General features: G+C 43.6%; 1 protein-coding gene across 7 annotated transcripts; it reads left to right on the top strand.

The window, feature by feature from the left end:
• Positions 1–444: 444 nt before the first annotated feature.
• On the top strand, positions 445–27,595 carry MYB (MYB proto-oncogene, transcription factor). Of its 7 annotated transcripts, none has more exons than XM_030447485.1 (16): positions 546–602; positions 4,280–4,397; positions 6,000–6,071; positions 6,711–6,803; positions 7,211–7,431; positions 9,370–9,604; positions 10,422–10,502; positions 10,903–11,007; positions 12,331–12,588; positions 13,624–13,989; positions 15,574–15,716; positions 16,122–16,236; positions 16,323–16,448; positions 17,127–17,237; positions 17,881–17,988; positions 27,297–27,595. In XM_030447485.1, exons 1-16 carry the CDS (start codon positions 580–582, stop codon positions 27,411–27,413), a joined length of 2,292 nt encoding a protein of 763 aa, XP_030303345.1. In that variant the 5' UTR covers positions 546–579; the 3' UTR covers positions 27,414–27,595. The 7 variants fall into 7 exon arrangements, with proteins under 7 accessions (XP_030303348.1, XP_030303345.1, XP_030303350.1 ...); XM_030447484.1 differs by lacking the exon at positions 546–602 and adding an exon at positions 956–1,015; XM_030447488.1 differs by lacking the exon at positions 13,624–13,989 and having other exon boundaries at positions 445–602.

Below are 27,595 nucleotides of genomic sequence, written 5' to 3'. Positions count from 1 at the left end.
GTGGTCGCCGATACCCCCGCGGTGGGGAGGGGGATGGCTTCGCGTTACCCCACAGCGGGACTCGCCCTTCCCACCCGCCGTGTAGGGGGCCGGGGGGAAGGCGGGAGGGAGGCTGCCCCCTGCTTCGACGGCTTCCTCAGGGATAGGCTGATGCTGAGGGGATGAGAGGGTTCGGCGGCGCCGTCGAGGGTCTGAGGCGCTGGCGCGGCGCGTCCCGCGGTGGCGGGCGGGGCGGGGCCGGGCGGAGAGGGGCGGGAGAGCCCCGTCGGGCGCGCGGCCCCGGTTCGCCCGCCCCGCGCCCCGCCGCCGCGGCACGGGCCCGCCGAGCGGCGCCAGGCGCCTGCGCACTGTAGGGGCGCCAGATTTGGCGGGAGGGGGAGTGTCCAAGGGCCCTTTGTTTGATGGCATCTCTGTTTACAGAGTTTACTCTTTAATCTCAACCTGTTTCCTCCTCCTCTTCCCGCGGCTCCTCGGCACTCCTGTGCGCGGCGGCGGAGCGCCTGGGCGCAGCCCGGCAGCAGGGCGCGGCGGCGAGCCAGGGCTCCCCCCCGTCCTCCTCCCCCAGCGGCCGGTGCGAGGATGGCCCGGAGACCCCGGCACAGGTAACCCGCTGTCTGCAGGCGGGGGGCGACCGGCCCCGCTCTGCTCCGCTCCTGTCAGACTGGGCGAAGGGCGGGGGAGAGGGGAGGCAGCGGCGGGCTTGCCCGGTGGACGGGGCAGCCGGAGGGCGGGCAGCTCTCCGTCCTCCGCGTACCTGTGCTACTCCGCCCCCGGACCCCCCAAGGGCAGCGCGAAGCTTTCCCCTCCTCCAGAGGCGCCGGGGGAGCGGCAGCCGGAGGGACCTGCCGCAGAGCCACCGCCGACGGGGTGCCCGGGCCCTGCGCCGCACGCCTACCGGGCTCAGTGACAGGACCGCGGGGGGCTCGCTGCCCACGGGGGCTGTGAGAAGCCCGGCGGGGCTGCGCGCCCCGCAACTGCACGGCAGGGCAATGTCCGACTGGCTCGGCGGCGGCAGGTAGCGAGTCCCGTCTCATTCATTCATTCATTCATTCCCGTCCGGGTGGGACGGCAGGTGGGCGGCGGGCTGGGGAGCTGAGCTGGTTCTCTCTGGGTTTTTTTTGTTTGGGGCTTTTTTTCCCCCTAGTTTTATTTATTCTTGCAGTGGCGGCCGCTTTGCCCTCAGGAAAGCGGCTCTCCCCTGCAGGAGTAGTCGCGCCCTGCGGGGCTTGGCTTTTTCCCGCACACACCGCTCGGTTCATGCCGGAGCACGTCAGAGCGGGCGGACAGTTGCGGGGGCTGCGGGTCCGACGGGGCGTCCGCCGGGAGCTGTCACCGGCCGCACTCCGGGACCAGGGCGATCTCCGCTGCGCTGTGCCGTGCCGTGCTGTGCCGCGCCGGGGGCCGGGGCCGGGAGGCACCCCGGGGGTGTCCGGCTGGACTAGACGGGACGGGGGGCAACGCCGCGTGGTCTCGCCCGTGCCGCCGCCGCTGGGCTGTCGCACGGAGTGGGATTGTTGTGTAATTAGCCGGGGACTGCGGGTCGGACACGTGGAGGCTTTTTTCTCTTTCTCTTTGCAGCCCGGCATCCACCTCTCTTCCCCTCCTCTTTGGCTGGGCTGTGACAGGAGAAAGCCGCAGCCCTGCCTTTCCCTGCCCAGTTGTCGGCCTCGTCCGGCGGGACTCTGTACATGGAAGGGGGACTCTTTTTTAACGGAGAGGGGCTTGCGGTGCGGCAGGAAGCAGTGGGCCTGCGGGCGAGCGCCGGGCTGTACTTTATCGCCTCACTGTCAGAGCGGGGGTGCCGCTTGTGCTGGCGCCGAATCACCCGGCCCGTCTCTCCCGAAAGAGAGGGAAGAGAGGGACAGCCGCCGCCTGCCTCGCGGGCGCCTCCCGCAGGGACACGATGCTCCGCCAGCCCGGGCTCGGCCCGTAGCCCCGCCGCGGCGGCTCGGTGCCCGCCTGTCCCGTGGAGCGCGGCGGGGAGCGCGGCTGCCCCAGCGTGCGGCGGGCTGAGGCGCGGGCTCTGCGCCGTGGGGCCAGTGCCCAAATTCTTTCAATCACAGTAGCAGCAGCGAATCATTTCCTCCCACCCCTCATTTTATTTTCTTCTCTCATTCTTCTGTCTTTCTCCGCGTATCGTTTCACAAGCCGGTTGCCCCGGCGAGCGGTGCAGCGCTGCTACCGGGGGAGCACTGGGGTGGGCGCGGGGCTCCGACCCCCTGTTCCCCCCGCTCCTCCCCGGGCGGAACGCAAGAGCGCGCCTCTCCGGTGGTGTTGGGGAGGGAGGGTTGATTCGGGGCTGCGGCTGGAGGTGCCAAATAAACGCTAGGAAAACCGCTGGGGGCCCGGTTGGCTAAAATGAGCTACCGAATGTCCCAAAATCCCAGGGCCCTTTTCTCCTGCTGGAGATCACAGGTAATACAGCGAGGTTTGCCTAGTCCTACGGTGCCAACGAGGCTCCGGTTATTTAAATAAACCGGTTACATGACTGGCACCGCATTTCAGTCATTTTTAACCCGCTCGCCGCCGGTGTCCTGCGGCTGGTGCGGGGCGGTGTTTCCCTGCTGTGCCTGAGACACGCCGCACACGCCTACCCGGGGCTTTTGCTGTCTGCGAAACTCATTCTCAAAATGATACTTGGAAATAGAGCCACAAAGCTTCCTTTGGCAAAGGGGCAGCCGCGCAGCTGTCTCTGTGTGTCACTTCAGGAAGAAAAAAAAAAAAAAAAGTGAATCTCCTTTTCCTTTGCTCCAGGAGCCTCGGCGCGAAGGGTGGGAGCTGCTCGCTGTTCTTCACCCCCACCCCCCAAAATGGTTAGGTGGGACGAGGAGTGGGGAGGGAAGCTCCGGGCCAGGCAGTCTGGAGAATTATGGTGCCCTGGAGGCGATGGGCAGGGGGGTGAGGCGGGAGCCACCCCCCAGAGGGTCGGGGAAGGCCCCCGGAATCAGGGCAGGCCGTGAAAAATGTCCTGCGTCTAGGGTAGTTCTCATGGCACATGCCAGAAAACAGCGTTGAAGATCTAAGGTGCGATTAGCCCAGTGCTCTTTAAAGGAATATATGTTTAACATCTTGCGTTTGGGAGGTGTTTGCATCTGGACTGACAGTCTCTCTGCTTCAGTGCATCTTAATTTATAAAGTGATCTCCTGAAAACAAGTTAATAGGATAAGCAATGCCTGATAATTTTATTACAAAATAACTTTATTTTAATGCCTTAGTCATACCTTAACACGCCACAGCATACCATACCATCAGATATATCACAGGTTTTAGTCTCCTAGCAGGATATTGTCTCCTTTCTAGCACTTGTGGTTTATCATCTCTTGGCTGAAGTGTCAGAACTGCCGCTCCTATCTTAAAATAAAATACTGCCCACCATAAAGACAGCTCCTGTTGCAAAACCCTCTCTTTTTGTTTTAGTTAACTGGGTAGAGCAAGTGCTGTTTGTGAAAAGAGTGAGAGTCCTTTTTACCCATAGATAGCCTCTGGGGAAATCCCTTAGTCATGGCTTAGGTGAGTAGCAGGGTATTTCAAAAACAGTATGAGGTATTTAGAAACAGAGTAGAGGTAATAAAGACTTAAGCTAGAAAAGTGGAGAGTATAAAAGGGTTCAACTATTTTTTGGTTACGTATTAAATGTAATTGTCCTCAGCTCTTGCCTGTCCAGAGCCATAAATGGCAGGCATATTTTATATTAGAGCATGTTAATGCTATCACTTACTGGCTTTACTTAATTATAGAAACTTTTGCCTTCATATGTAGGGTCCATATTATCAAACAAAGTTATAATTGGTTAACTTTATGTATTTACACACAATCTGTTTTACTGGGGAATGATATAACTATCTGCTCTATTAAACATATGAAAACGTGAATATTTTTCAGAATGTGTGGCACGAGTTAAAGATTTTGAACATGTGCTTGTGTAATGGACAAGCTTCTCCTTATTGTCCCAAACATTGTATTTTAATTTGAAACCTTCATTGGTTGAAAGTTTGCCAAATGTGTAATTCACCACTGATCTAACAGTAAGAGCAGGTCTAAACATGCACAGTAATACTGAGGTTGCCAGCCCTTTGCTTGTATCTGTGGATACCAAAAACAGCAGAACCAGTTCAGAATACTAGAACAACAGAATGCAGAACAAAATCTTGTTGTGCAAGTTTTAAAACTTTTATCTGTGTAACCTTTGTAAGGCTTGTAGTGAGGTTTTTTGTGCTTTATAATTAAGTAGCTCAAGTTCTCATGTTCCACTCTGTCTCATTGTGTTTCCCTCTGCAGTATATATAGCAGTGATGATGATGAAGAGGATGTTGAGATGTATGATCATGATTATGATGGTCTGCTTCCCAAGGCTGGAAAACGTCACTTAGGAAAAACCAGGTGGACCCGTGAAGAGGTAAATCTGAGTTCATTCATCTTCTGCATATAAAAAGGCAGATCATGGATCATGTTCTTCTCTGAGTTCCTTATTCACAAACTAACTTCAGTGACAGTCCCATGTGTATGAACAAGGACAAAGTTTCTGACCCTCTCACTTCGTTCAGTGTTTTATTTAACTCTGAGGATTGCTCTTATCTTTTAAACAACATGTACAAACACCATTTTTTATGTACACCAAAGTCTACATTACAGATGCATGAATCTGAGTGTTACCCCTTTTGGAGAAACCAATTAAGAGTCACCTGTAGCAATGCTTGATGGCTACTGCTGCTGCTTTTTGTTTGAAAGTGTTGCTATGTGAGAACTGACGTGTGTTCAGTGTCCCACAGCAGCAAACAACTTTGGCATAAACTGCTGCAGTCCTTTTGTGCCATTTGAAATTTGCACTTTAATTGCAGCACTATGGTTCTGAGTGGAAATAAAAAAAAAAAATCTGGAAGAAAGGAGTCCAGCAGTGCCAAAATTGAGCATTGAAGATGTATTTTGCTTTTGAAGGTTAGAACAAGTTTTAGTCACGGTACCCTTGTGCTGACTTTCTGGGTAAATTGTGGTACCCAGCTCCTTTGCCAGGTGGATATCCTGTGGCCATTTAACTAGTTTGAGTTTATTGTGAAATACATTAATACTCTTCTTAAGTTATGTTTTGACTTTCTCCACTCTAAAGATGTACATTGATATATAAACAATGGCAGGTGACCTCTTGCAAGGATTCTTTTATATTTGTTTGTTGTTTTGTGTTTGGTTTTGTTGTTTATTTTTAAATCAAAGCCTGGTCTTACAGAGGTGGATGTGGATGCAATGTGGCCTGAGAGGAAGGGATGGCACTGGAGCCCAATGGCCACTCTCTTGTCGCATGGACTGGGAGTGTGCTGTCCAGCAATGATCAGGGAAAGGGAGGTTTGCTGCCCTTCTCTTATCTCACCAGGCAGTTCTCTCTTTGTCACACTATCTCAGTCTTGCCTAGTGCGTGAAATGGGTTTCTTTTGTCTCTAGGATCTATATTTCTGGCCTTATAATTAAAAATTCTAGGCCAAATTTCTTTTAAGAAATTGTATGAAAAACTCCCTCATGGTGATCAGGAGCAAAAAAAAAGCCATTAGTTTTGTTGTGCATTCATTGTACAGATAGGCAATGAGCAAATTACTGGAACTCCCAATACTTGCTTGACATTAAACTGAGGCTGTGATTTTTGGAGGTTCCCAAACAGATAAGTGCCTGGGTTTTTACTGAATTTCATTATTATTCTGATGCCTGACAGCTGAACATCCATGCTTTAGTGTAAATCCAATACAAGAATAACAGTTACATTGCTATGATTAGTAAAATGGGAATGTATAATGCAAGAACAGTGCAGCAAGATTGGCCTTTCTTCTTCATCTCAGTAAAGAACCTACCAAAATTCACAGGAGTAGAAAAATCTCAAGATTTTCTACAGACCACCTCCCATTATTGTTAGGCCACCAAAATTGATGTATACTTTTGGTTTTTTGAATGTATGCCATTTGCATTATAAGATACTGCAATATTAATTCTGTCTGGTTTTTTTTTAATGATTCAGGATGAGAAACTGAAGAAGCTTGTGGAGCAGAATGGCACGGAAGACTGGAAGGTCATTGCCAATTTCCTTCCTGTAGGTGGATATTGGTTTGTTTCCAGTTCTAGTGGCAACTCTTTATCAGAGGTTTCCAAGTAAGGGAAAAGGGAGTGGTTGCTTTATAGTTACATTTTTGCAGGAGATACAAAACCTCCACAGTTGGGGACCTCAGAATATTGTGCAAACCCTTACCTTTAATTTTCCTTTCATTTCTCAGAAACATTTGGGAAACAAAATAACAAAGGAACAAAAATGAGGTGTTACAAAGTAGATGGTCTGTATGACACTTGAACAGAATGTCTCAGGACAGAGAAAAAATAGCTTTGGTGAATTCTAGGTGGATTAGAAGAGAATTGCTTAGTGAACACTTTGGCTTTTGTAGAAATACTGCATGTGAAAGCATGACAGCCATTGTGCAGATGGTAAAGATTCAGTTTGTGTAGTTTTGTGGACAGAATCATCACTGCAGAAATGATGGAAATCTTACCTATTTCAGTGGGCAAATTGAGAGTTGAGCACTTTCTTCTCCGACCTACTATATCAGTCTGTGTTGTTTAGTAGTCATAATTGGCAGTGAAATATGTTGGGAACAAGTGTACCTAGATAAGAGCATTATCACTCTACATTCATCTTGCCTAAAGAATGATCTACTTTGCATATTTTACATTTCACTAGAATCGGACAGATGTTCAGTGCCAGCACCGATGGCAGAAGGTACTAAACCCAGAACTTATTAAAGGTCCGTGGACTAAAGAGGAGGATCAAAGGGTAAGTAGTTTTCCTTTTGGTGCTTTAATAGTGGGTTTCATGCTTTGGGGCAAAACTCCTTGAGATTTTGGTGGTCTCAACTCTAATATGGCCAGAGACAGACTGATCCTGTCAGTATCAATGGTTAGTATTTGTGTGCTGCTTTCTAAGTTTTGTTAGAATGCAAATTAGTTAATTAATTAATGTTGCTTTCCAGCACTGTATAACAGAATCACAGTCTAGAAGTGCCTTAACTATTACCAGGTTTTTCCTTTTGGGTGAAAGTATAAATGGGGGACCTTAATTGTGTTAGTTTTACCATGCCAATTTTGGGAAATGTTGTTGAAAATATTGCTCCACCACAGAAAGATTTCATTGATTCGTTATGCATCATTAAATACAGGCAGTTTTTATGTCCTTCTTTGAAGGTAATAGAACTCGTGCAGAAATACGGTCCAAAGCGCTGGTCTGTCATTGCTAAGCATTTGAAGGGAAGGATTGGAAAACAGTGCAGGGAGAGGTGGCACAACCATTTGAATCCAGAAGTGAAGAAAACCTCCTGGACAGAAGAGGAAGATAGAATTATTTACCAGGCACACAAGAGGCTGGGAAACAGATGGGCAGAAATTGCAAAGTTGCTGCCTGGACGGTAATGACATTTACCTTTAGCTCTTAAATAGGAAAAAAGGAAAAAGCTGTAGGTCTGAGCAATCTGTTTCAGTTGTCTCAGGTTGCACTTTATAAATCAAACCATTTTGGAATCAAAACCTGGAAAGCCAGTGACATTGATGTGCATTTTTTCTCAGTGGGGAACTGTGCTGTTTGGCAAGTACTTGGAACAGTATGCTATTTTTACATGCTTTTAATCTTTGCCATAGGTAAAAAAAAAAAAATCAGTAACTAGAGCAAGACCACAATAGTCTCTCAAATCATAGAATGTCTTAGGTTGGACGGAACCTTAGGGATCATTTACTCCAACCTCCCTGCCTTGGGCAGGGATGCCTCTCATCTAGACCAGGTTGCTCAAAGCCTCATCCAACCTGGCTTTGAACAGTGCCAGGGAGGGAGCATCCACAGCTTCCCTGGCGAGTTGTTCCAGAGTCTCACTAGCCCTGTACTAATGAACTTCTAATACTCAGTCTAAGCCTATTCTACTTTAGTTTAAAACCATTTTCCCTTGTCTTATTTCTAGACATTCTTATGAAAAGGCCCTCTCCAGCCTTCCTGTAGGTGCCCTTGAGGTATTGGAAGGCAGATATAAGGTTCCCCTTTAGGCTGAACAGTCCCAGCTCCTTCAACCTCTCCTCATAGCAGAGTTGATCCAGCCTGTGCATATGCCTATGGAATCTTATTTGTGCTTGCAATAACTGTCAGAGTATAAACTGATTTAACAGGGAAGGATCTACAAGTGGAACATAATTTAAATTCAGCTAAGGTTATACCTTCAGCATGAAATCCAGACTATTTATTCAAAATTATTTAAGAAAAGACTGATTCAATATTTGGTTTTGTTCCTGAATAACCCAGGTGATTTTGACCTGTTAAAAATCCATGTGTAAAACAGGAGAAACTGTCTTACTCAAACTGTGGTCCTGGAAATATTTGTTTCATTGAAGGCTAATGCACAGCTTGCAAATAATTTCAGAGGTTCCATGTCTTCCTTGCTCTGTAGAAAGGTGTCTCAACATAAGATGTAGTTAAGCAAATGATCTATGCAAGGGAGAGGTTTCCTTTCCCATTTTTATCCTCCTATTTGGTGAAACATCTTCAAGATCTAAATATAATGCTTAAGATCATAATAGCCTTCTAAGCAGACATTCCATAGGCTGCTTTCACCTTCTAGAAGAAAAAGAAACAGGAGTTAACCCTTTGAAATTTTTTTTGGTTTTGTAACTTCCACACATCATAGACACCCTTTCCAAAGATATTGTGTGGTAGTGATGTTTTTCAAATAGCTGTTTCTTAGCATACTCTTAAAATTCTCATAGACATAAGTTTGGGTTTTTTTCTGACTCCTGGACATGAGAATTTGAATCTCAGTTTTTCTGCAGCCAAGAAAAATCCCAACAGCTTTATTTACTGGATTTGTGTATATTCCATGATATTGTCATTGTCTCGTTTGCCAATTGGAAAGTTTCTTGGAAATTAGTCTTTTCACCACTGTATTTCTTTCCAGCAATGAGATACAATAAAACTCCACTCTGCTATTAAGGTGTAGAATGATGATGTTGAGAGTCCTTTAGGGTGGCCTCAAAGGGGTATTAGCCTTTGCTGTCACCTCACCTCATGGGATATAGGTAAAGCTGAAGTTACCCATTTCTTACAGTTTGAGGACCTAAGGCTTAGAGATTGCCTTTAAAAGTACATATTCAATGAGAGCCCATTTCTCTTTTTCCCTGCCTTTTATATGAAGCATCTTTCCTGAGAAGACGAGAGTAGCATTTGTAAAGATGGGGGCAGGAGGAAGGCCAGAGACTAGTTCAAGGTTTAAACAGAAACGCCAACAGCAGTTTCCCTCCCATTAATCTGTCTGAACTGGAAACGCTCGTTTCTAAAACTCCTCAGACCTCTGTTATTTCTCTTGCAGAACTGATAACGCTATCAAGAACCACTGGAATTCCACCATGCGCCGCAAGGTTGAGCAGGAAGGTTACCTGCAGGAGTCCTCCAAGGCCTGTCACTCCTCAGCAGCTGCTGGCTTTCAGAAGAGCAACCACTTGATGGCCTTTGCTCACAACCCACCTTCTGCACAGCTGCCCGTAGCCAGCCAGCCCCCTCTCAGCAGTGACTACCCCTACTACCACATCTCTGAGCCCCAAAATGTAAGTGCCTGAAAATGCCTCGTGGGAGGGGGATGTGTGTTCTTTTTGCTTTGGGGAATAGGTGGATGCAACTTAGCCAGACCTCATTTTAGGAAGCATGAAAGGTTTTCTCCCAGTCTTGGTGGACCCACGTGTGTTTGATGTCAGGAAGGGGCTCGTTTGACTTCACTGTCATTCAGCGATGCAAATATGTACATTTCAAATTGATGGTGGGCATTCCAGTGGTGGAGTTGGATTCAGCATTTTTAACATCTCTTAAGGAGTGAACATGTTTCCAGTACTGTCTCACAGTGGCGAATATTAGATTTCTTGAAAATCTGTTGAACCTGGTTAATCCTGTGTCAAATCTCCCATGTTCCCTTCAGTAGTAGTCCAGTTTGTGGGTTGCCTGTCAGAACCAAGGAAATAAGTTTTATTTTTAATCTGATTCCTTTTTAATTAATGATTAATAACAAAACAGGCTGCTGCTTCTGATGGTTACTTTGTGGAGTTTTAGATTATAGTAAATTGCATGTCTTACATCTTCAATTTAAAAAAAATCTTACAATTGTGTCTATAAATTATTTATTTTCTCTCATTCAGAAAGGGTAGATACTTTGTGTGTGAGTTTTCTTTTTCGCTTTGTAATGCTCACTGTCATATCCCAAAAAAACAGTTTACTTTTCTTGTAAATATTGTTGCTTTTTCTGCTAATTCATCTTCATAGATTATAAATGTTAAGTACCTAAAACAAAAATATGATTATCACAAATTCTCAATGCAGGCAGATGATATGATAGAAATAATAACTTTTAGTATCTTTTGCTTTTTGGCCTAGGTCCCTGGTCAGATCCCATATCCAGTAGCACTGCATGTAAATATTGTCAATGTTCCTCAGCCAGCTGCTGCAGCTATTCAGGTAGATAACTTGAACCTCATTTCAAGAGTCAATTTGTTAAATATTTGATAAGTAAAAATGCAGATGTGGCATATTAAGGAAGCATTTTAATGTAATAAGTGTGGTGAAGAGAGAAAATGGGGAAGGTGGGGGAGCTCTCACATGGCTAGCAATTGCTTCTTCTGAAGTGGATTTAAAACACAGTAGTTGACATCTGGTGTGATAGCTTTCACTTTCTCCATTTCGAATGTCTATACTGAAATTCAGTAGGGACTTTATTAGTAAAAAACACAATTGATATTTGTTTCATCTTTGAGTCTAATTTAGCTATTATAATCACAGGACGGCAAGCCATAAGCGTTTTAGTTGCTACATCCCTTCAGACCTTTATCTTTTCTTTTCCCTTAACTCTTAATTTCAGAGACACTATAATGATGAAGACCCTGAGAAAGAAAAACGAATAAAGGAATTAGAGTTGCTACTAATGTCGACTGAGAATGAACTGAAAGGGCAGCAGGCATTACCAGTAAGATTGTCACTGTGTGCTTGGATGGAGGGATAGCAGCATTACCCCAGTGCTTGTCTTTCTAACTTTATACTCCCCCTCTGCCTTCGATACTAATCAAGGCTCTATATTTCCGTTTTAAAAGGATGAAACATAGCACATGTATAATTTGTATTTGCTTTGTAAATTCTTTTATTGCAAAAAACAAAAAAGTGAACCGTTTGCAGGTAATTTTCTTCACAAAGCGGGAGCAGGGCTGGGCTCTGTAATGCGATGTAATACTGGAAACACAAAGACTTTATGAAAACAAAAAATCCCACAGATCTTAAATCAACGGGATCTGCATTTCTGAAAGTGTGCAATGGTTCATGTGATGAAAATGTAGTGCCTGTACATTAGATTTTTCTTCTCTGTCGTATTCTTTCCTTCAGCTGTGTTTTATATGCTCGTAAGCTTCAGACTTAGTGCATGTTTGACAGTGTGTTTTAATTCTCCAAATAATGTTAGATTTTTCATAACTGCATGTGTGGAGCAAATGCTGGCTATTACTGAATTCTCACACTCTGTTGTATATGCCATTGGATGTTAGTATGTGAAGACCCTTATATAATTAGTTAACACTATCACCAAAGCCAAGAATCCCCAAATTGTTTTTGAAGATAGGTGATAGCCAGCAGATTCTTTTTTTGGGTAATATTTAAATTAATAGTAAAACAACTGCATGCATGTTACGTTAGTTTGGCCACTTTTTAACTTTAGTTAATGTTTTGCAATTTCTTCTGTTGCATGATCACACTGGAAAGAAACTTCTGTTAATTTGTTCTTCTGCTTTCCTAACCACGTTGATTTGACAGACTCCTCATTGCATTGGTGTAAGCTGTAGCATTAGACAGGGATAGAAGAAGAAAAGGAGATAAGCAAACAAAAGCAACTCTAACTCTTAAACCCTTTAGCCTTCTGCAGTGCTGAGTGCTCAGTAGGGAAATCCTGCCATTTCTTTGCTTCTCACAGAAAATGACTTGCAGGCACTTTTTGAACTTTTGGAGTAACACAGTATGAACTGATTATGCGTTAGTAATGATTTACCCTCATAATCCTGGAAGTAAATTATGAGGTAACTGTAGGGTAACAAATACAATGCCAATGTTACTTAAAACAAGATCTTGCACTGATGAAAGGAAACATCTTGACAATTGTTTCATAGGCATAGGCTTTTAGATTATGATGCAACTACTTTTATCTTTCCTCCAGTGGCATCTGATGCCTTGTGCAATTTCATTGCTAAGTTCCTTCTGCCTTTCCTCCCCCCCCCCCCTTTTTTTTTTTTTTTCCTTCTTCCTTTAGGCACAGAACCACACATCAAACTACCCTGGCTGGCACAGCACCACAATTGCTGACAGTACCAGGACCAGTGGTGACAATGCACCTGTTTCCTGTTTGGGGGAACATCAGCACTGTACTCCATCTCCACCAGTGGATCACGGTTGCTTACCTGAGGAAAGTGCATCCCCTGCACGGTGTATGATTGTTCACCAGAGCAACATCCTGGATAATGTTAAGAATCTCTTAGAATTTGCAGAAACACTCCAGTTAATAGACTCCGTAAGTAGACTTGCCACCTCAGGTGGATTCGTGCATGATCTAGGAGTACGGGGAGAGGAACTGGGACAGTCCTAAATGCTTTCCTTTTTTTTTTGGTTTTTGTTTTTGCGACTATCTTCTTTTTTCTACAAGATCTGAAGCTTAGCTACTGACATAACAAAACGCAGCTGCTCATGAATGAAGCCCTCGAGGGTGGATGCCTGTGCTTTTTTATTGGTGTCTCCCTTTCCTGCTACATCTTGGTATAGGAGTGTGATTTTTAGCAAATTGCACAGTGGGAGCTGGAACCAATACCTTGTTACTAAGTCTGCCTTAAAATAAAGTGAGACACCGTGAAAGACTTTAAACAATGAAATGATGCTAATTTATATTTAAAATGACACATGCTGTAGTTTTGTGTGGATGCTCACGTATCTGCATAATTTTCTAAAAGTTTTTGTTGTAGCTTCAACAGCTGCTTCTCAGAATTTAAGGAGTTTGCCCTAGCATTTGTGAAGAACTGGAAACATGCATTTTAAATGCAAGTATCTAACAGACACTGGCATGGGCCTTTTCTCATCGTAGTCTCTGGGATACTACCTGTAACAGCACCCTCCTTCAGCAGCAGAGGTGTCTGCTTCATGCAGCATCATGTCACATTCAGCATGTCCAGAGCCAGGTGTGCAGCTTAGGAGATTAGTCTTGGTTTAGAGCCCAAGGCACACATTTTTTTGGTAGGAAAAAGCACTGTTTTCATACCAAGCAGAAAACCTTGGGTAAATAGATAGTAAGGACATCATCTGACTCATTGTTTCGTTAGGGACTCAGTTGCCAGCAACACTACTATCACACTGGACAGTTTGATGTGATGAAGGTATATATTGAAAACACAAATAAGGGTTCACAGTGTTAGTACTCCAATAAATATGGTGAACTGAACTGGGAAAAACTTGGTTGTTGTTGTTGTTGTTGGTTACAGACATTTCCTAGCACTGTATTTTCATGAGGTGGCACCATACACTGTCTTATAGCTCCGTGCCTCCCACGTTGTTTCAGGATCCTTCATCATGGGGTGATCTCAGCAGCTTTGAATTCTTTGAAGACACAGACACTTCGGCTAGCAAAGCTACCTCAGGGAAAATCATGCAGCTTCAGCAAAGAGGGGCCAGTGCCTGTAGACCTCCAGGACACCCCATAACAAACTCGAGCAAAATCATGCTGAGTCAGGGCTCTCCTGGCTCACCAAAGTCCTTATCTGCCTCGCAGGGCAGCGCGGCTCCGTGGGTCCTTCTTCGCAAAAGGAGAGGGCACTCCAGCCCCTTAGCCAGTGGCCACGGTAGCACCTTGGTCCTAGCTGACGCCAGCAGCTCAACTCCTCCTAAGTGCTCCCCTGTCAAAAGCCTGCCCTTCTCTCCTTCGCAGGTAGATCAAGACTTCTGCACAGATGTTACTAATGCTCAAAAGTCACCCCAGCCTTAACAATTTAGAAACTAATCCTTTGGAGCAAATGACTAATTGCTGTTGTGCTTGTTGATTTCACTCCATGTTTGAATCTTCTCACTGCTCTGAGTCTTCACTGCTGAGTTTAGATCATGAGCAAGCTAACTGTTGATTCTCTTTGTTTTAAATTCATCTGTGGGGCGTGGGTTTGGGTTTTTTTCACTTGATCATTTTTGTGGGGGGATACGATTGCTTGCTTTGCTCTTGCTGTTAACTTCTTCATCTCCTAGAGTTTAACATTTGTGATCATTTGTAATACTTTCCATCTCTGTCCACTTGCGCTATGATTCATTGACCTAGAAAACCCCAAACTGCATTTAAATAGCATTCAGGTTGTGAGACAAACTGACAACAACCAAAAAATTCAAATCATGGCTCATCGTCCTCAACCTGGGCCACATGGGATGGACAGGAATAGGAATGAGGAGGAGAATGGCCTTTTAAAATGGCCTGGCGTGCACTGCCCAATTCCTATCGATAGTTGCTTTGTTTCACAGCTGTATCACTATTTAAAAGTGTTTTGGTTTTTTTGTCTGTTTGTGTTGGTTTTGCCTTGGTTTGGCTGTAGACTTTGAAGTCAGAGAAACACTTTCATGAAGGATACTAAAAGATTGCATGTAATGATTTCCCACTGTATCTCTCATCACCTAATAGGTATTTTAATCATATATCATTTATCCAGTTCAATGCCTATTTCCTTACATGCAATATTTTTATAAAGTGTATTTTAATCCAGTGCAAGTTGAGTCTAGAAGGTAATGCAGTGAATTATCAGAATAAAGGTTACCACTGCGCTCACAGATTTGTGGACACTGGAAATGGAAATAATATTTTGGATTACTTGGTCAAACTCACGCAAAAGCAATTTTCTCCAAACTGATGTTGCCACCTCATTTTTGGTCAGTTATTTCCATTCCAAACCACTCCACACACACATCACAGGTGGCAGTTTTCATTTTATGCTGTTAAAACAGAGCACTTAGTTTTGAGAGAGATTATCGGAAATTTATTTTCCTGTCACAATCGCTTTATTTACTGCCTTAAAAGCACCTAGATTCGCTGTATAAATCTTTGTGGAATTTAGCCCCATTTCCTGTGGGTTTATTCCTGAAACTTCTCTTACTCATTTTCACCCAGTTCTTACTTGGGCACACTGTTCTCAATAATAATTAAAATTTATTTGCAGAAAAAACAAATGAGGCTTTTATGATGTCTTGTAAAATGGTGGAGAGTGTTTCTCATTGGAACAGAGTGTCATTTCCTTCATAACTTCCCTCTCTAGAATGTGCATTTTGGCTTCCTGAGTGCCCCAACCATACTGTCGATTCTTGTTTAGTTATGTAGTCAGGTACCCCATGTGCACCTACCCACATTGTAGGGTCAGGAGAATCAGTTACATCAATCAGAAGGAAAGAATTTCTTCTTCCTTTGTTCAATAAAGTCAACTTAAGAAGTCAAGGTTGTAATCTGGATGTTCCTGTTGATTTTTCTTTTCCCTACCTGCAGTTCTTAAACACCTCATCCAGTCATGAAAACCTGAACCTAGACAACCCTTCACTAACTTCCACGCCAGTGTGTGGCCATAAGATGGCTGTTACCATGCCATTCCACAGGGACCAGGCTTTCAAAGCTCAGAAGGAAAATCATGTGTAAGTGTCTGTTATCCCATTGTCTTGTTGGATTAAACAAGGGTTCATTTCTGCAGGACTGCATGCAACCAAAGTGCTGGGTCACCTCATGCTACCTGCTGAGTTGTTTGCTAACAGGCTGAGATTTTTCTCAGCAAAGAGTAAAATGTTCACTTCAAAACTGTGGAGGTAGGTTATTAATACAAAAAAAAAATCATGCATATAGACTTACCATTTTTTAAATAAAGCCATTTCACCTTATCCCAGTTAAATAGATGTTCTGCCAGAAAAGCAAAATGGATTATAGGGTTGCGGGAAAATATTTGTCTGAGTCTTACAGCAGCCACTGCCTGTATGGATGTATTTCTGTAAAGAGATAATTTTTCCAAGCATGTTCCTTTAAAGTTTTGCTCCCTCTTTTTAAAGTTTCAGAACTCCAGCAATCAAGAGGTCGATATTAGAGAGTGCTCCAAGAACACCCACTCCATTCAAAAACGCGCTTGCAGCTCAGGAAATCAAATATGGTCCTTTGAAGATGCTGGTAAGAAGGAAACAATGATAAAAGTTGCTTTGATATTAGTGCTGAGGGATGTTCTGGGACTTGGATATAACGTTTCTTCCTTTCAGCCTCAAACTCCCACTCATCTTGTAGAAGATCTGCAGGACGTTATCAAGCAGGAATCGGAGGAATCTGCAATAGTGGCTGGGCTACATGAAAGTGGACCCCCTTTGCTGAAGAAAATCAAACAAGAGGTAAATCTCAAACTTATCTGAGGCAATTTAATTCAGCACTCTTTGCTGAGAAACTTATACCAATACCTTTGCTGTTAAATAGCTGTGTCTGGTTTTCTTTCATGTGAGCCCCAAGATCTTAGTGTCGTTTCTATATAGTATACTAGGCATGCCTAATTCATCTCCCATTGATTTCCATAGAAGTCTTTCTGCTGTTTTCAGCAGGGGTTTGCTTGGGCTGTTCTAATGCAGTTTTCGTTTGAAACTTAAAAAGGAAAAAAAAATTAGACAGGAATTTGGATTGAATCTTTCTAATATTGGTGAAAATTATAGAAGAACCCCACAGGGACCAAGCTCCATGGAGTGACTTAGAAAACTGAACATTTGAGGACATTGCATTATATTACTTTGTCACTAAAGTTCTAAAAATACATATATTCTCTGTCCTTCATAGGGGATTAAACTCCTGAATACTGACAGAGTGCTGAGTGCAAGTATTCAAAGTTTTATTAGGCTGAGATTTTTTTGAGAACTTTGAACATTTTTCTTCTGCAAAGAGCAGGGGTTCTGTAAAAGTCAGGACTATAAACATGCATTATTCACAGCTGTGAAAAATATTTATTCAATTTATAATACAGATAAACCTCCTTCTGATCAGTTAGGTACTTACTTTTGTCATGGTGCTTTGACTGCTTTCAGGTGGAGTCTCCAACAGATAAAGCTGGAAATTTTTTTTGCTCAAATCACTGGGAAGAAGAAAACTTAAACACTCAGCTCTTTACACACACGTCTGCTATGGAAGATGTGCCAGTAAGTGCAAGTTATCACACCACCAAATAATTTTCCTGGTTTACACCCTGTTAAGTTCTTAAATGCAAGAGAGAAGCTATTCAGTCTGACCTTCCTCACAAGTAGGCATTACTCAGTATTTCTGCATTATTTATCTGTATTAGTATAAGAAATAAAATCCCTCTCTTAATTAGGTCACTGTAATGCCTTTAGAAGGTAGCAGAAGTTACAGCCATTCTGCAGCCCAAAACTTTGCAAGGAGCCTGCACTTGGAGAGTGCACCTGTGTATAGAAATGACTAGGTCATGGAGTTAAAAAAACTCCATGGCAAAAGAAACAGAGAGTCACTTTTGGTTTGTGTGAAGGAGTCTTTGCATGAGGACAGTTCTCTTTGCTTTGCTGGGACTGCGTTCAGTGGATGACTTGCATTCAGTGGTACTGTTACTCTTGCACTTGGGAGTTCCACTGGGTGAAAAACCTTTGCACATTACAATGCTTCTGCAAAACCAAGTCCCAGGGACCCCAGGCTGAGACTGCTCCCATGCTGAGTGATCTGTTTGTGGCCGTGCCCTGCCGACAGGCTGAGTTTGCTTATAATATGGTCAAATTCAGGTTGTTCTCTTGAGTTACTGAAAACTGTTTTGTTTTTTCTCTTCCTGTTCAGAATCTTCTTACCAGTTCCATTTTAAAGATGCCTGTGTCTGAAGAGGATGGTAGTTTCCACAAAACATTTGCAGTACCCAGGAACAGGCCACCAGCTAGTCCTCTGCAGGTAACCATTCTTTCTTAAAAATACCCTGTGTATATAAAAATACATTTATATATATGCTTCTTACAGACTGATTTTGAGTATGGAAGAGTGAAACGCTCAGATGAGTGTGGCTGAGGATCTCAATTTACGTGTGAGGTATGAGGGATGTGAAGGCTACAACTGTGCCAGGATGCTGAATAAGGCAAAGCCTGTGCATGGGGCATTGTTACTCAGCTACATCCAGTCTTAAAATGGTAGGATTGAGAACATGGGCCTGAAGCTTTTTTCTGTACACTTCCTGTAGGTGGCCCTTGCTGTTTTGGAGAGCAGGCAAGTTGAGTGGTGTGGTGGTGACCATAACTTGTGGCTTTGGGACTGGAGCAGAGGCTCTGGCACTGCCCAGCTGGCTGGCTCAGCTGCAGCCACTATTTCCCATAGGGCTGAGATTGTACCACAAATGTGGTTGTAAATGGTAGTCTGAAGGCTCCTCAAACTTTATGACCAGTTGTATGTCTTGGGATTTCTGAACTGAATTCAATGTGAGCTTGTTTTAATTTAAGCCAGGTGTGAGGCTGAGCTTCTGATTATTTATGCTTTTTCCTAGGCTTAACAAACATACACACTTGCTATACATTAAAATACAGCTGTTGCACAGGGCCTGATCCAAAGTCCACCAAAGTCATTAGCAGCCTCTTTTTCAATTTGTATGGACTTTGGATCGGGCCCACAGCAAGTCATCCAGAGAACAAAACCCAGTGTAGATAGTGATTAATTACCCTTCCACCGCCGGCCATATTTTTGAGGCATATGAATTGTGTGATTATAAATCCCTTCTCCACAAGGGCAAACTGAGGGAAAGTGTCTTATTCCCCAGCGTGAGTCACTGCCAGAAAGGAATTCGTAACTGTGCTGTTCCTGACTGAGACACATAGTCCACGTGGTTAATCCTTTCTTTCCTCCTTCTTGCCAGAATTTACATTAGAGGCTATTTACAGTAGAGGGAATGAACAAAATCTAGTTTTGATTTAGCATCTCTACCCAGGCGTTATAAAGCGAGATGTTAAAATTCCACACATGACCTCCTTTTCACACAGTTTGCCTTGGATTAGGTTTTGTATGTTATACTGCAGAACCATTTGGTGAAAAGCAGCTTTGGAGTTCAGAGTCTGTATCTCCCCTCTGCATGGGGGAGTCCAGAGACTCACATTCCCCATTGCTTATTTGCACTTTTCTCATGAACAGTGTTTCTTAGCTGCATCGTGGTAGGTGGTTAAGCAGGAGGTTTGAAGACCAACTTTCTCTGGGTTAGGGCTGTTGTTTAGGGACTGAATTCAGATCATCATCTCATGGTGAAGAAGCCCAGGCCTCCAGATTTGCAGGAGTTCACTGGAGCTCCTTGGCAGCTGCTGGTCCCCATGTGCTCAGCCTCACTGCCTTGCTACTGCACTGATGCCAGGCCATGTTCCCTGCCCAAACTCTGGGCACCTCTGTAGGTTTAGGGCAATGTTTTCAGGTAGCTAAACAGTGTATGTCATGGGTTGTCCTGGTACTGGCAGTTGCCTGCACTCCCTGCCTGTATTAAAAACAAAGCATCCGAGATGCCTGTAAAATGGGATCTTTTGATCTTTGAAGTAACAGTGTTACATTTCCTGCTATCTAAAAATAATTTCATTGCAACTGCTGCAAATGAAAGGGCTTGTTTAACCTTCTCTCCTCACACACACTGATTTTGTTCAGGAAGTTTATTCAAGTCAATTTGTGAGCCATTCTGGATCTCATTCTTCAGCCTTTGGTCAGGAAAAGCCTTCAGTTTTGCACTTTAGAAGTCAGGTATTCTCATTGCTTGGATAAATTGAGTTTTCCATACATAGGAACTAAGTTAAAAATTACTTCCCAACTCGTCTGAGTATTTAAAACATGTTGAACTAAAAGAAAAAAGCAGTTGTAAAAATCCCCAAAACAAACACTTAGTATGCAGCTTCTTGGAGTACCAGAATGAAGGTAAAATTACTCTCTGTGCTGATGATGAAACAGTGAGTGTTTAATCTGAAATGAGAGGTTTCTGAGACAGCAGCAGAGAAAGCTTTTTCAGAATGAAATGCAGGCTTTTTATAACAATGCAGTTTTGTCTACTGATAGCTATGCTCTCTGAATTGGACTTAGTGTCACGGTGAAAAGTGAGAACCTGCTTCATCCCTGGTAGGACTTGCTTGGCCTCACAGCAGCAGGGAATTTGGCCCTGTACAGCTTAGAAAGGACACGGGGTCTGGCTTTCTTACATACCAAAAAACTTCTGCTGCCCTGCCCTGTCCCCTCTGTCCCAGTGGAGTCCTTTGGCTGTGATGAGGACACAGCATGTCTGAAGGGTGCAAAGCTATTGAAACTGTTAGCCATGTTCTTGTTCTATACTATCTACTTTAAAATTTGGTATATTATACACATACATGTACACAAATATTGCACTAAATCCATTGATTACATGCAGGTAGACAAGAAAGACCAGGCAACGCATCTGGGTGAAATTTAATTGTCTGCATATGTTTACATTACTGCTGTTAATATTTTGGGCCTGATCCAACTGTTTTTACTTAGGCAAATTCTCACTGACTTCAATCCAAGTAAGAATTGGTGCTCTTTGCACCTTGGGATATGTGCATGGAGAGGGAAGAGAGAAAGAGAGAGAGCACTAAAATTATTGCCTTTTTTAACATGGTTGATTCTTAAAATTCCATTTTCTTTTAAAGTTGAACTTGCACAAGAGGGAGGTAATATGTTTACCTGCTCACAGTGTTGTTAATTGCTTTAAGAATTTGCACTGCATTTACATAAGGAAAAGGATATTTGGCTAGTAATAAATTCATCAAAAATGCCTGATTACTTCTTGTTTTCCTGCTCAGTTCCAAAGAAGGCAGGAGCAACAAATGTTTAAAGCAATCCCTAAGGATATTTTTTTACTGCATATTGGATACATGAGTGATTATACGCAACTTAGTGAGTAATAGTTGATGACCATATGAGATAGGAAGATATGCTTCACCACCACTTAGAAGGAACAGGCGTGTTGCATCATTTAGCATGCGAGGTCAGGTAGCTGCATATAACTGGCCTGGGAACATGCTGGTGTCAGTGTTGCTCTAGAGCAATGGGAATAAAAGCCCTCTTAGACCCAAGAAGAGTTTGGACTTTGTCCTCATTTGATCCCCTGGTAAAGTCTCTGTAAAACATTATGTGTAAAGGCAGCAGTGTGTAGGATACACACCTCCTGATAAGGTGTGAAGTTTCAGCCAGCTTTTTTGTCCTGCATGGCAGATCTCACAGTATTTTTTTAATGGTAGGGACAGGAGATGTCTCACCAAACTCATGTGTTGCCTTGAGGTAGAATTGCTCTTGCACTCCCCTGCATAGATCCCAAATAGTTCTGCTTTATACCGATGGAGTAGGTTGCAACCTATATTTTTGTGCCTTGTATATTTGTTATTCGAGCAATACTCAGCTGCACAGCAGGGAAATTTTGGCCTCACTAGGAACTTTTCCAATGGTTAAGATTTTGGGATAACATATAAAGCTCTGACTGAGGCAAACCAGTGATCTGTACTGTGCGTTTGCTTGAATAGTGCCTTGTAGGAGGTTAAGTAAAAAAACCCTTTTCTGGCTTTCCTTATGTAAAAGTTAGGTTTTATTTCACATTATATTCTGCAGCAGTAGCAGTACATAATACAGACTATCCTAGCACAGACATTTTAACAGATAGAAAAGTAGGCTAAATCATAGACCATCCACCTAACCCTGCAGGCTATCAAAATACACCATGAAATGGAACCTTTTAAGAAAATAGCGCTGCTTTGATATCTTCTTCCCCCAGTAACAAAGGAAACAACACAAGATAGAAGCCCTGCAAGCTAAAGAGAATGTTCTTCAACCTCTAGCTCCTGTCACTTTCCATTTTTTAACCACAGACTGACACATTTTAGCTCGAATTTCCTGACTTTCAGCGGTTTATGTAACCATTTTCTTTAAAGAGTAAGTTTAAAGGATTTTAAAACAGTTGCTTGGTTAACCTTTTTTTTCAAAAGTGTGAGCTGTCACTAACCTTAATTTTCTCCACTTAAAAAGTGCAGCAGTGGAATTTCATTTGCAGCTGGTTGTTAGACAAAATGTATAGGTGAGGCAGCATACTCCTCTGCAGCAGCAGGGTTTCTCTGATTTTCCTTCCTGGCTTTTTTGGGGGGTAAGAAGATGCCCAAATCTCATCCTCTGCTTAATCCATGGAAAGGGGGGAGCATGCTGTGCTCCAGGCCAGGGAGATGTAGGATCTGCACTGAAGGTTTCCCTCAGTTGTGTTGTCCCTTCTCTTGCCAGTGGCTGACGTGTAATGGGAGCTGCGCTTGGCACAGCTGAGGGAGCAGGAAGAGGTTGGAAGTTACAGGTCAGACATTGCACATTTTCCTCCCAGGGCAGCAGAATATAGGTTGCAAACAGGCCAGGAGTTACAGCTGCTCCAAGAAGGCAATGGTCTCTCAGAAAGAAAAAAAGTGACAGCTTCATTTATGGTCACTTCAATTTTTAATTAGTCTGTACTGTCTGATCTTGATAAGGACGAGTGCTTCTCTTGGTTCTGCATCCTTACAGAATAGAAAGCCATACTATTCCACATGCTATGCATTGTATCCTGCTAAGAAATTGCTTTTTTTAGGGCTTTGATTGTTTTGCTGTTTCAGAAGGAGTACAGCATTTCTGTAGCAAGGCTTTTTAGTGGCATATTCTGCAAATTATCCATCCCCTGTAATCTAAGGGAAAACTGGCAAGAAATCTAGCTTTTTGCAGTGGAGAAACAGGGTAGGATACCTTTTAATAGCTTGAGCCTTCTAAGTATTTTTTTTTAATTTGGGATTTTTTTTGTTTGTTTGTTTGTTTTAAATGCAAGGACAATTTGTCTAAATAATAGGACTGTATGCATGTAACACAAATAACTTTGCTGGAGTTGCTGAAGATACCTGCCAGCATAGTGGAGATTTAAAATGTCATCTAACACAGTTCTTTGCCCAGAGATTTTTAGTACACTTCCACCAGATTAAGAGCTCAGTACTGCAGGACTGCAGCAGCATTTGGTTTTGGCATCCACACAAAACAGGCAAAGTGTTGTAATGCAGGAGCTTTCTTGCACTATGCAGACAGCACATGAAAAGGCAGTCCAGGCTCCAAGTGTATAAGGACTAGTTCTGTTTGCAAAGCTCCTTTTCCACAGTCTTTTCTTTCCTTATTCCAGTCTGTTTTCTCTAGATGGTCCAAGTTTTTATTTGAAGTGCTTTAACTGGATATCCCAGTTACAGCTTTGACACTTTGTTTACAGTTCACATCTGCCTGAGGGCAGTTGAAGGCAAGTTACAGGATAAGTGAGGTAGTTTTGCTGCCAGGAGAAGGATGTGCTGGTAGGATTACCGAGGTTAAAAAAAAAAAAAAATGATCCAGGGAGAATGACATTGCTGGAATTGTACCATGGGTCTGTAATTTTATCCTATGGGAACTCTGTGGTATACCTTCTTTTCCCCACCACACCCTACTTTAACTAAAAGAGACAAAACTTCTGTTTGTGGAAGAGAAAATTAAAGCTAGAAATACTGGCTGAAAAGGTTTAAAGTCTTTCCAATTGACAGCAAAACCAAGAGTAGGTTTTGTTCTTTGAGGCAATAAAAAAAAAAAAACCAAAACAAACCAATTTCTGTAGTTCAGAAATCCCTTTCTTTCCTCACTGGCTAGGGATTTAGATGCCAAAATGAACACCTTGCTATTATATGGCTGAATTTAGTTAGGATGAACCCACTAAATGAATGAAAGCATGCCCATCAATTTCACTGAGTTTTGGGTCAGGCCTTTTGGCTTCCAGTTTAAAAAGCTTTTGTGTTTCCATCCACAGACTTGGACCTTTACATGTGATAGTGGCGATGCATTGAGCATTCTGCAAAAGGAGGGGTGGTCTGACTTGGGTTCCTGTGCTGTTCTCCTGCCTGCCTCCAGCTTTCTGCTTGGGTCTCTTCTCTCTTATAATGTTAACTCAGCACTGCTTTCTGAGGGACACTGCCACAGTCCTGTAACAGAGCCCTGTTAGATACTGGAGGGAAGTGTTGTCCTTTTCCCTTTTTACTGAGGGATGCTGGAGCTGCATGTGTGCAGAACCAGTAAGTTGATCAGCATGGGTTGTGGGACCCAGTGCTCCCTGCCAAGGAGGGAAGTAAAACTTCTGTCTCCGGGATGACTTTCACACGTGCCTCCAGCACTGTGCTGCAGGGCTGGCAAGGCAGCTGCATTGTGCTTTGTTTGGTGTTGGCTGCCGAGAGCCAGGGCTTCAGACAGAAAATGTTTATTAAAAATACCCACTTTAAATGTTATCTGAGATCCCCAGAATAGAATTGAGAGTTGTCTTAGTAAATACACTGCCTTAGTAAATAGACTGCTCCGGGTCAAATTCCGCTTTCTTTACCAGAGCAAAGCTCTCACACACCTTCAGACTGCAAAGTTAGTCTCCTTCCACAAATTTGCCATCAGAGGAAAAAAATAGTTCTATGTCGCATTTCTGGGGAAACAATACGAGGCTCAGAAGTCTGTGGGCGTATTCTCCCCTGCTGTCTCCGTGGCAAAACTTGAGTAAGTTGTTCCACACAGGCTCAGGTCAGGGGTCCAGCCCATCCTCCTGTCCCTGGCTGTGCCTGCTGCCTCCTGCTTCCCCAGGGCGGCCCAGCCTGGAGGGAGGGCAGGGGGTTACTGCCTGCCTGAGCGGCTTCTGCTGCGCTGACATCAGGTTGAACAAAGACCAGGCTTTTGGTGGAATGAGTGACATGTAGCAGCCTGCTGAGATGTTGGAGATATCAGGATACAGATTTATTATTTTTTTTTTCTTTTCTAAGCGCATGGCTGTTAATACAAAGAATTCAGTGTAGATAGTAACAATTAAGCCTAATTTATGAAATCGGGACACTCCTTGCCTGAAGTTATTTCTGTTTTTTAAAAATTGACATCCAGTCACAGAGGGACTTTTCCTTACATATTTCCAGTTATTAAGGGGACTGCTGATCTCACTTTTCTAGTCCAGTGCTCTGAAGGTTTGGAAGATCACAGTTTGACACTTATTTTTGTCCTTTGAAATGATGGAAATTCTAGAACTACTGACTGCTTTTGAGGTGTACAGAACAAATCTGACTGCTAAGTAAAACTCATGGCACTGTACCAGGCAATGATTCAGTCCCTGGTGCAAAAACCTCTAAAACTGTAAGGTAAAATATTTACAGGTGGCTTAGTGCCACTGAGAGTCAATAGGAGTCTGTAGGTTCCTAGCTGATATAGGTGCCTTTGAAAAAGTTAACCTGGAAGATGTTTAACCAAAACATAAAAGAAGCTGTGGTGTTTCACATGCATGTCTGCAGCATGCAGCAAGTATGTCACACCTGCTTTTGGGCTGTGGTGTGTGCCCTAGACTGAGCCACAGCACAAGGTACACAGTCAGCCCAGGCTGAACCACTCTAGAAAAGAGGTGTAGGGCACGTGTGTTCAGTTCACAGATGCAGCTTTCTCACAAAAAGCTGCAGAAACGTAATAATTTGAGGCCTGACCTGCTTCTCCTTCATGTGGGAACTCCCACTGAAGCTCAGCAGGATTTTAATCTGCAAAAAGACATCATGTGAAGAAGCAACATTTGGATATTGCTGCAGAGAAGAAAGCCCTGCCCACAGGAGCCCAACAGAAATTTACAGGGGACAAACCAAAGGACTAATGTGCTTGCCCTCATCTTGACCTTGCTGCTTACCTACTCTGGTTTTGTCCTTTTTAGTCTGTAAGCAGGGAACCTCAGTCCCTGTGTTTGTACCAATGCCCTGATTAGAGCATGTTATGAGAAATTACCTGTGATTCTTATGTTGACCAAACTGTCACTATCTGTGTCTCAGCTAACACAGTTTACAGCCAGAAGCATTCTCTAAACATTTAAGCCAGAACATAGTTTTAAGAATCTTCTTGTACAGTTAGCGATTAGAAGGTGCAGCATGAAGAGCCACAGCCACTCCAAGACATTTCTGCTCTTAGTGGATGGTTTGCAAGTCCACTAATTGTGCTTCATCCACTGTCCTAGATATTGAGAAGGCTTTGGTCATCCTGTAGCAATGTAGATCTTGACCTGCGAAGATGATCCCTTTTGAAAGCAGGGAAAAACGGAGAAAGGTTTCTCCTGACTTGTCTTTTTTTGGTGGATCTTGGGCATAGGCCTTCTCAGTTTTCAACAGTACTGAGATCCTTTTGGTGGCAGGCAGCTTTCCATTGAGCACAGTTGTGTGTGTTCTTGGAATGTATTTGTACAACTAGCTCCGTATAATAACAGAGTTTATTCAGGGCTTAGGGAATATCTCAATGTGGAAAAGTAGACACTGAGTAAGTGAAAAAGTTCAATAGTTAGAAAAAAAAGAAGTGTCTGTAAGTGTGTGTGTGTATAATGGTAATTTCCAGGAGCTTTGAAATTTCTTTACTGTTTATAGCTCAAGGCAATGAGAAACATCTCACATGTGTAGTGAGTAAATAAATACAGTGCGCGCAGCCGTCTGCAGATACGTTTATCTCACTTAAACATTATCCTAAATGGTGTCTGTAACCTCCATAAATACCACAAGAAGTGAAATGGCTTACACGATAATTAAAATGCTGTTTCTGCTGAAAGTCATGTTCCCCCCCAACCCCACACCTCTTTACTCCCTTGCTGGAGGAGCTCTGCTGACAGGCACGTGCTCCTCGCTGCGCGCAGGTGGAAGCATCTTTGAGCGTGGGACTTCTCTGTTGGCTGTGGTCAGGCTGTCAGGATTGTCAGGGAATGCAGCTGTATTTCTGGAATGGAGGTTTGGTAGCACTTTGTGCATGCTCAGAGGACTCAGCACTAGAGCTGGGCTGTAGCCCTGTTGACTGTAAAGTCCACCTGCAAGTACATTCTTTCAGACCTTTCATGGAATGTAAGGATTAAAGGACAGGCTGTAGGTACGGCCCTATAGAGAAGACACCATCTGCAAGAGGTGTGAGGAGGTTTGGATCCTGACTGTTTTGTGGCTCTCTGTGGGGCATCTGGTCTGCCCACCCTGCCCGTTGCTGACTGAAAAGCCAGGACAAGCTTTTTTTTTTTTTTGCCTGTTGTGTTGAGATTTCTATTTCTCTGGAGATGGGGCAAGATCCTACTGCATGTTGGTGAAACACTTTAACTCTAGCAGGGGCCTGACTTGGGCAGGAGTGTTGGGGACCTGACAGGCTACAAATAATAAATCACATGATGTTCACCCCAAATCTCTCTGCTTTTAATTTAGCACCTGAACAATGCCTGGGAGTCAGCGTCCTGTGGGAAGATTGAGGATCAGATGGCCCTGACAGATCAGGCACGCAAGTACATGGCCACCTTCCCCACCCGGACTCTGGTGATGTGAAAGGGTCAACGAACAGAGAAGCATTATGGTTTTGAGAACACTTCACCTCTGCTGGGAAATTCCTGTTCCTCTGCATGAAAACTTTTCATGAATGGGAGAAGAGCCTATCTTTGTTGTGGTACAACAGTTGGGAGCAGCACAAAGTGCATTTAGTCACTCAGCATATATATTCTTGTTGGATT

The sequence above is a fragment of the Calypte anna genome, chromosome 3 (assembly GCF_003957555.1).
Source record: "Calypte anna isolate BGI_N300 chromosome 3, bCalAnn1_v1.p, whole genome shotgun sequence".
NCBI lineage: Eukaryota > Metazoa > Chordata > Aves > Apodiformes > Trochilidae > Calypte > Calypte anna.
Note: the sequence above shows the minus strand (reverse complement) of the source record. Positions and strands in the feature narration are given on the sequence as shown.

Bases quoted from the DNA above. Each gene is read 5' to 3' on its own strand.
- MYB (XM_030447484.1), top strand. From the start codon at position 990: ATGTCCGACTGGCTCGGCGGCGGCAG. The intron at 6,072-6,710 runs GTAGGTGGATAT...ACATTTCACTAG, and splicing joins TCATTGCCAATTTCCTTCCT to AATCGGACAGATGTTCAGTG. The intron at 15,717-16,121 runs GTAAGTGTCTGT...CTCTTTTTAAAG, and splicing joins GCTCAGAAGGAAAATCATGT to TTTCAGAACTCCAGCAATCA.